At 42.8% G+C, this 8,874-nt stretch overlaps 1 protein-coding gene and 1 non-coding gene across 2 annotated transcripts; both read right to left on the bottom strand.

Annotated features, from left to right (window-relative positions):
* Nucleotides 1-2,943: 2,943 nt before the first annotated feature.
* Nucleotides 2,944-3,016, bottom strand: TRNAK-CUU. The gene has a single exon. It is a non-coding gene; the product is annotated as a tRNA-Lys (tRNA).
* Nucleotides 3,017-3,211: 195 nt separating this feature from the next.
* Nucleotides 3,212-7,728, bottom strand: LOC125509164 (protein SAWADEE HOMEODOMAIN HOMOLOG 2-like). Its single transcript, XM_048674069.1, has 9 exons — nucleotides 7,552-7,728; nucleotides 5,645-5,733; nucleotides 5,417-5,462; nucleotides 5,146-5,350; nucleotides 4,990-5,059; nucleotides 4,338-4,389; nucleotides 4,027-4,170; nucleotides 3,770-3,889; nucleotides 3,212-3,586 (listed from the first exon to the last, which is right to left on the bottom strand). The coding sequence occupies exons 1-9, from the start codon at nucleotides 7,588-7,590 to the stop codon at nucleotides 3,539-3,541; spliced, it is 813 nt and encodes a 270-aa protein (XP_048530026.1). The 5' UTR covers nucleotides 7,591-7,728; the 3' UTR covers nucleotides 3,212-3,538.
* Between the last annotated feature and the right edge of the window lie 1,146 nt (nucleotides 7,729-8,874).

The following is an 8,874-nucleotide window of genomic DNA, read 5'->3' as shown; positions in this document are numbered from 1 at the left end:
GTGAGCATCATGAAATTGGCGATGGAGGAAGGTTGATGATGACGATGACGACGGATTCCCCTCTCCGGAGCCCCGAATGGACTCCAGATCAGCCCTCCCGAGATAGTTTAGGGCTTGGCGGTGGCTTCGTATCATAAAAGGTGATGAATCCTTCTCTCTGATTTTTTTTCTCCCCGAAAGTAAATATATGGAGTTGGAGTTGAGGTCGGTGGAGCGTCAGGGGGGCCCACGAGGCAGGGGCGCGCCCCCACCCTCGTGGACAGGGTGTGGGCCCCCTGACGTGGATCTTTTCGCCAGCATTTTTTATATATTCCAAAAATAATCTCCGTTGATTTTCAAGTCATTCCGAGAACTCTTATTTCTGCATAAAAATAACACCATGGCAATTCTGCTGAAAACAGCGTCAGTCCGGGTTAGTTCCATTCAAATCATGCAAGTTAGAGTCCAAAATAAGGGCAAAAGTGTTTGGAAAAGTAGATACATTGGAGACGTATCAATGTATCACACTCACCAATTAACCAGGTACTTTTGTTTTCCAAGGTTATTTTTCATTGTTCATGATACAATGATGTTGCTTAAAATAGATATGTTTGAATTGCTCAAGAATATATGACCTAAAATGGACAGGAGGGGTGAGCACTGAAGCATGATTGAGCACGGAGATGAAGGCAAACACACAAGGGACGACAATGAAGCTTCAAGTGGAGATTTTAGGACTTTTAAGCCACCATAATGACCGAGGACATGGAAAAAATATACAAGATAATACTTCATATATTCGTCCATAGCCTTTCATAAGTGTTCGCCACTTTATTATTTTTGGATCGGACCATATAATTTTGAAATGCAAGACCATTGGTGTTTTTTTATAGACTGTATTAGTGGAAGAAACTGACTTAAGGTGGATTCAGCACCCCCTCCCTACAACGGGCCAGCGGAATTCCTCTCTTTCCCTCCATATATACAACCCCTATGGCATCGGTTAGACTCGGGTTTTGTCTAGTTAAAAGTTCAACATGGCTGCAACTTCATGTACTTCATTTGTGTCTTGCCAAGACAGCTTATAAAACTCCAACTTTTATCAACACTTTATCTATATTCCAGGATGGAGCAAGGGGGGCCAAACACAAATTGCCAAGCAGGGGGGGCACAGCTTGTTAGTTGTTTTACATGAATTTTTAAGGGTGTATACATTTTATTTTTTGCAATCTTGGAGGGGGGCCCAGGGGCATAGCCAGGCCCAGGGTCTGGAGCCTGCTTTCTTTGTTGATTGTAGCTATAGTGCTTCTATACATATAAGGTTGACTCGGGGCGTTGGCTACGGCACTGCCATGTCCTCCCCCCCCCCCCCGGCGGCCCCACTAGCTTTGTTACTGTCTATATTCACAATATTCAGATCGCAAATCATATTTCTTGCTTGTTCTTCGATTACTCATAGAAACTAGCCCTTCATGAACTAGTTGATCGTGCTTCGGTGTGGTCAATAATAACTATAAAGTTTGTTTAGCGGTTGCACAAGGTGACATCATCACACACTATAGTTAGATAGTTAAAGTTGACTCCAACCAAATCGACGCGTGTTTCTCATCAAAAGATCATGACACCCTTGTGCCTATCAATGTGTATTTACCATGTCACAAAAATTGAAACCCGAATTCCACACATAGGTTGTGTAGTTTTGGACCTCCATTCGATCTTCAAAAGTCCCTTTTAATCACTAATTCAGATTAGAACGCCATTATAAATATAGAAAAGTTAAGTATGGTGAAAGTCTCTTCATGAAAAAAATTAGGAATACAATATCCACAAAGAAATTATCTGATGTAAATATTTTTGGAGATGGAGTATTCTTAAAAAAAAGGACACACCTAAACCTGATAGAAGTACATATTATGGTGTAAGGGGTCTGCATGACAAATTTAGGAATACGATTTGCATGAAGAAATTATCTAATGTAAATATTTTTGATGATTTAGTTTTTCTTTCAAAAAGAAATGACACACCTAAACTAGATAGTAGTACATATTATGGTGAAAGCAGTTCACATGTCAAGTTTTGAAATGTGATTTCCATGAAGAAATTATCTAATGTAAATACTTTCGATGATTTAGTTTTTTTCAAAAAGAAATAACATGCCTAAATCAGTTGTACTCTACATATCATGGTGAAAGCAGTTTGCAAAAAAAATATCACCCAAATAAGATAGCTGTACGCTCTACTATCCTGATAGAAGTACATATTATGGTGTAAGGGGTCTGCATGACAAATTTAGGAATACGATTTGCATGAAGAAATTATCTAATGTAAATATTTTTGATGATTTAGTTTTTCTTTCAAAAAGAAATGACACACCTAAACCAGATAGTAGTACATATTATGGTGAAAGCACTTCACATGTCAAGTTTTGAAATGTGATTTCCATGAAGAAATTATGTAATGTAAATACTTCCGATGATTTAGTTTTTTTTCAAAAAGAAATAACATGCCTAAATCAGTTGTACTCTACATATCATGGTGAAAGCAGTTTGCAAAAAAATATCACCCAAATAAGATAACTGTACGCTCTACTATCCTGATAGAAGTACATATTATGGTGTAAGGGGTCTGCATGACAAATTTAGGAATACGATTTGCATGAAGAAATTATCTAATGTAAATATTTTTGATGATTTAGTTTTTCTTTCAAAAAGAAATGACACACCTAAACCAGATAGTAGTACATATTATGGTGAAAGCAGTTCACATGTCAAGTTTTGAAATGTGATTTCCATGAAGAAATTATGTAATGTAAATACTTCCGATGATTTAGTTTTTTTTCAAAAAGAAATAACATGCCTAAATCAGTTGTACTCTACATATCATGGTGAAAGCAGTTTGCAAAAAAATATCACCCAAATAAGATAACTGTACGCTTAACTACCCTCTATCTGGAGAGAGTGACAACGCCCACCGTGGGGTTCGAACCCACGACCACAAGGTTAAGAGCCTTGCGCTCTACCAACTGAGCTAGACGGGCTGGTGGACTGCTACCATATCTAGGCATTTATATTCAGAGAGGAATGTAGCATTTCGCGGACTGCTCCTCTACCTCAAAGAGCAGAGCAGGAGACCAAATCAGCGGCTATAATCACCAAACTAGATACTGTATGTCTGTATCGAGACTGAACGCTTAAAACCAGGTGTGCAGAAGCAGAAGCAAATCGCCCCAAGAGGTTCAGAACGGCAAACACTGACATAATGGCATGGTAATCTGCTCCCAACACATCAGTTAAAATCCGGCTCTCCACCCCGCTTTGGCACCAACTTTCTCGTGTGTGTGCAAAAATTGGCTATCACGGAGCCTACTCATAGCCGTTACAGCAGCTATGTGCCAAAGAGGGGGCTTAACTACTCTCCCGGGTGTTTTACTACTAGACACAGTACATCAATAAAAACAAACAATCAGAGTGCGGCAGTCTCAACTAAGATTCGAGGGCTCCCGTTAGTATGACACAAGCTCGGATAGCAGCAGGAAGCAGATCCATGGTAGCAGAAGCCATCAAAGGTATCTTGGCCGCCTGGAGATTCTCTTGAGGTTCACCATCTCCTGGAAAAGAAAATCGGGAACTGTCTGAAGATCTGGCGAGATTAAGTCTATAGTGCGAGCATTGAAATTCATGGCTCAAAGAAAAGAGCAGTATAAACACCAAGTATGACAAAACAATTGAAGATTTCATGGCTTGGTACGAGATATTCCGAAAGAAACAATGACCGCGCTAGTTGAACATACCTGGCTTTGATCATGATCATATTCAACATGGAAGAGGCATCTGCATCCCCTTATATCATGCTGTTTCCGCTGGACATCCACAACATGTGCATCGAAATGCAGTGCTTCATCATTACTCTCCTGATGTAAAAATTGCGACAAGAACATAAATAACTCGAGAGCTCTACTTAACAGTAAGAAGCCGCGGCAGGATAGAACAAAACACAATGTTCTCAGTTCATACGAAATGCTTCTCGAGGTTAATCATTAGCCACTACCTTGAAACACAGGACAAGATCTCCTTTGACAATGCTTCGGCATTCGGACGACTCCAGCGGAATGGATTGCTGGCGGACAGCCTTCCTGACATTCACCCACTCATCTTCTTCAGCCCCATATCCGATAAACCTCACCCGGACTTCCTAGAACAGCAATGCAGAGAAGATATAACTCTGGAACGAAATTACAAATTGAAATAAAAGAGGATTCCCTACTCAGCTGTCAAACAAATCATGGAAATAACATATAAAAATGCTCTTATATACAACATCAGTTATTTAGCTAAAAAAACATCAGTTATTCTCCTTACAACTTCTCCCAAACTTGTCTTCCTGTGTGCCAAGAAAAGGGCGACGTCATACCTGCATGTCACAATTGAATATGAAAAATTTAGTGTCGCTGCCAAATTTAAGGAAAAAAAAAGGAAGATGAAAACTTGTAGATAGACATACCCAACCAAAGCATGCTAGCACATTTTTTCTGGCTACATGCACAACGATTAAGATTTCTGCTCCATGGTATAACACTAACAAACATTACACAGAAGTGCAAGCTATCCTAATCAGACAGCTAGAAGAAAGGTATAACATCCAGGTTTACAATTGACAATGCTGTCTTGGATCACTACATTATTATTAGCATTATTAGGAGAGGTGGAAATAAACTGTTATGGTCAAAGCCTCTTGTGCTCATTAGCTAGAAATTAATTAAAACAAGTAGATATTATGCAGAGTTGATCAATATAATTCACCACTATAGTCATGCTCAATGGCACTCCTAATAAAAGAAACCGAGGTACAACAGGAATTAAGTGCCTTGCTTTCATCTTATGGTCACTTGATTCCTCAGAAGACAATAGAATGGGGCAAAGGAAACAAGAATGGAATTGTTGCAAACAAAAGGGAGAAAGGGGAAACGGAAAGAGGAGAGAAAATAGCTCTTGCAAGTAAAAGGATCCTCACCATGCAGAATCCTTTGATGACTTGGCCTCAAACTGCAAGTCTTCAAATTCAGGAACCTTATCTGTAGTCTCTGAAAACAAGCCAGCACATAAGAAATTTAGTAAATGGTTTCAAGCACCAAGCATAAAGTTTCAACGGACAAGTACTCGCGACTACCTTTGGGTAAATCTGGAGAAAGTGCATCCTCATTGTTTGAAATACTTGTATCAAGAGCTAAAGCTTTTTCTTCAGAAGCTGAAGTCTTTATCTCAGAAACTAACGCATCTGGTTCTGAGGCTAAAGGCTTTTCTTCAGAAGTAGTAGGCAAGGAAGCAGGTTTAGGAGTTGATGCAGGGAGCTTATCAAGGAACCATCCTCGAACCTGTTGAAAGAGATGTCATGCAAACACACTCGGTGAAACATGGACAATGTAAAAAGGCATCATCACCTGTGTAGCCTGTAGAGCTCTGCTTCCGACTCGAGCTGGAGAACGACTACACAGAGGAGCAGAAAATGAGACCAAATATCAGAAGTGTCACTTACACTATCATAAATACAGTCAAGCAACAACATGACACGTATGCTTAAAAGGTAACATAATATAACTTCAGTCCTCCAAAAAAGTTCTCTTAGGAATTGCGATTGAAGTATATGTTCCGTATGTTAAGGCACTCACTTAAATTCTTCTACAAGCTTCTGGCAGAAACTATCAACCAAGACTTGCTCTTTTCTGTCTGATGAAACCAACTTCTCCATCCTCGCAATCTGTACCAAGAAATACTTCTAGTTAGCACTAGTTAGCATGGCCAAAACAAGTAGACATAGGTATGAGGCATGACATGGTAAGCAAAAAGCAATTCACCAATTCCCAAAATACAGACACACTAATTGCACTATATCTGTTTGCACATCAAGTCATCAAAACTAGGCCCGAAAACATAAAATAGACATCCAGGTAGTAGCGTTAAGTTACACAACAAACTAAATAATACAATAATGCTCGGACATGTATAAAAGCCATGCCAACTCTCAAAAATAGTATTCAGCATTTAGCCATGAACGCAGCACCCGAGTTAAGGATATAAGCGACATAGCACAATAATAACTCCATCCATAGTAATATTTATATTGTTTAGATGATCCATATCAAACTCTGAAACCAGGTGAACCGATCTATGAAGCACTTCATCTATACCAATATAAAAAGACCCTAAGGAGCAGATCCAACTAATCTCAGCCATCAAACCAGGTCAATTTAACGACCTAGACTGCTCCGATGGGAGCGCTCAACATATTTAGCGTCCAATTAATATCATACCAAATATAGCGCTAATCATATAATTAACACGCAAATAATATCCTACCTAATATCCACGTGCAACTAATATACTGCCTAATATAAACGTGCATTGCACGTACACACTTACTAGTGATAGTATTATCCCACCCTCGCTCCAAAATGGATAAGCAAGTACAAAACAATAATGCATTTACAATGTTTGCCCGCCTTGTGTCAAATGACTTGAAGTTCTTTCGGAGGGAGCTATTAAGGAACAGATTGAGTGGTTTTCCATCAGGAGTAAACATAATAGTTGTATGCCTATTGCTCTTATACTAGAAGGTGAGTGTTCAGAAATATTTTTCAATCGAAATCGAGCTGCAACCGATTGTTTTCACTGGTCCGAAGGTGATGGATCCCCTTACCTCATGAAAGCACCAAATTAAACTTATGCATGAGCAGATGCTCACATCTAGGGGGCAAACGGAAAACAGTAAGTTTTGGTGTCCATTTACAAATAGGCGCAGCTTAACGCATATGCTACATATTGCATACTAACAAACCCTTTAGACTGGAATAACCTCCAACCATTTTAAATTATCACCACAACTAAAGATTAGGTCTCAAATGCTATCTACAAACTGAATAATATAATGCAGTGCTCCACTAATTCCATCCCTACAGTTGCTTGGACTATCAACTGACATTTTGGTCCAACGTTTGGGAATCATCAGCCCCACCAAACAAAACCCTAGTGATTTCCCCCCATCAGATACCATTATTACACGCCAGCACAGAACAATGTGCCGCGGAAGTACACAACGTATTGAAACCAGAGCAGGAGAATCGCGATATCGACAATAATCAGCATCCGCATGCAAGGGGAAAAATGGTCAGTACCCACAACACCGACAAATACGGAAAAAAGTGTATATTATCAAAATAAGGGCACTGGAGCAACACAAATCCAATAAGATTTCCCCCTTCCAAGAGGAGCTTCCCCTTCACGGAGAGCACCCCCGGATGAAACCTAATAAAAACAAGGGCGAAGGAACATCCGCAGCAGAAACCGCCGCGAACTCAAAACCCAATGGATGGGGCGGCATCGAAACGACTGGATCGCGTCGGACGGCAAGCGTCCTCTTCCTATCGAACCGGAGGGGAAGCTCCTAACCATATCCGACGCCGCAGATACAGCGAATACCGGGGAGGGGTGGCGCCCGTGAAGCAGCGAAGAGCAGCGGGCCACTGCATCGGGGCAGCGAGGATGGGGGGAGAGGGGGAGGGGGCGAATGGCGCTGTACCTCGGATGGCGAGAAGCGGGTGGTGGATCGCCGCTCCATCGCTGGCCGGCGGCGAGGTCGAGGACGGGCAGGGGGAGGACAGGGGGGGGAGGGAGGCGGCTTCCAGTCCAACAACCAGTGGCACAGGCAATTATGGGGGGAGCTGCCTGTGCTGTCTCCGGATGCGCCGAGCGTGGAAAAAAAGAGGAATAAACCGAGTGAGAGAGGGGGGGAGGAGGGGGATCAGGGGAAGCAGGAATCCCGGAAAGTGGGTTGCGCCCCACCGGAAACGGCGTGGACCCCGCTGTCCAGTAGGGGTTGGGAGTTCGGGCTCGGGTAATGCGGTCCGGTTTCTTCGTTTTCTCTCGCCGAATTTCTCAGATTATTAATCACCGATCAAACCTAAATCGCGGACACACCACCAAGGTTTTTCTAATTAAAAAGCCTAGGCCAGCTCACTGACGCATTTCGTCCGTCCGCACCCGTTTGTTTCCGCACGGACAAAAACTCAATCCAATGCGTCGACGCAAATGGATGGGTACATGTTTTCATGTCCGCTTCAACCCATTATTGGTCCTTTTGGTCTGAGTTTGCATCCGCATGGACATGCCACGAATGTCGACGACGTCCTCCCCTTATCCTCCCTTGGACCGCCCTTCTGTGGCACATAGGGCACCCCCCTTCACACACACCCTGGTTTCTTCGTCCTTGCTGCCGCCACTCAACTTCCGGCCTCTTTACCACCACCGCAACCCCCGCTGCCGCATCCACGCGCCCACACTGCCGGCGTTGTGACCGCTTCTTGCAGCGGACGGAGTAGTTCAAGGCCCGCCTTCCGAAGGTCATCGGCAGCCTTCGGCATACCACTGCTACCTCCACGGTCGCCGCCAGAGGACGTAGGGTTCGACAACCGCGACTCATCCACGCCCGCCTCCATCGCTGCCCACATGGTGTTCAGCTGTTTGCTTGGCCCGGCCAAGGCTCGTCCATGCCTGTCGCTGCCTAGTGAGGTACGTTTTCATCACTCCGAAGGATCATGGCGGGTAGCTCGGATGAGTTTTGTAAAATAACACCATATGTTCATCATCGTCCAAAGAATCGTCCGAAGATGATGATGTTGTGGTTGCTACTTTCATCGTCAATGAGCACATTTCAAGGCAGAGACCATTGTTTAGGGGATCGACCCCGGGCCATACTCCTGGGTTGAATCATAACAAAGAAAATGGCCATGTCCTACTCTACAATGATTATTTCAATCTCACAAAACCATTGTTCTTTACCAGGCTTTTCCGGCGACACTTCCGAATTGTGAGACCATTTTCCAACCGTATTCGGGAGGGAGTG

Source organism: Triticum urartu, chromosome 5, assembly GCF_003073215.2.
Source record: "Triticum urartu cultivar G1812 chromosome 5, Tu2.1, whole genome shotgun sequence".
Lineage (NCBI taxonomy): Eukaryota > Viridiplantae > Streptophyta > Magnoliopsida > Poales > Poaceae > Triticum > Triticum urartu.
Note: the sequence above shows the minus strand (reverse complement) of the source record. Positions and strands in the feature narration are given on the sequence as shown.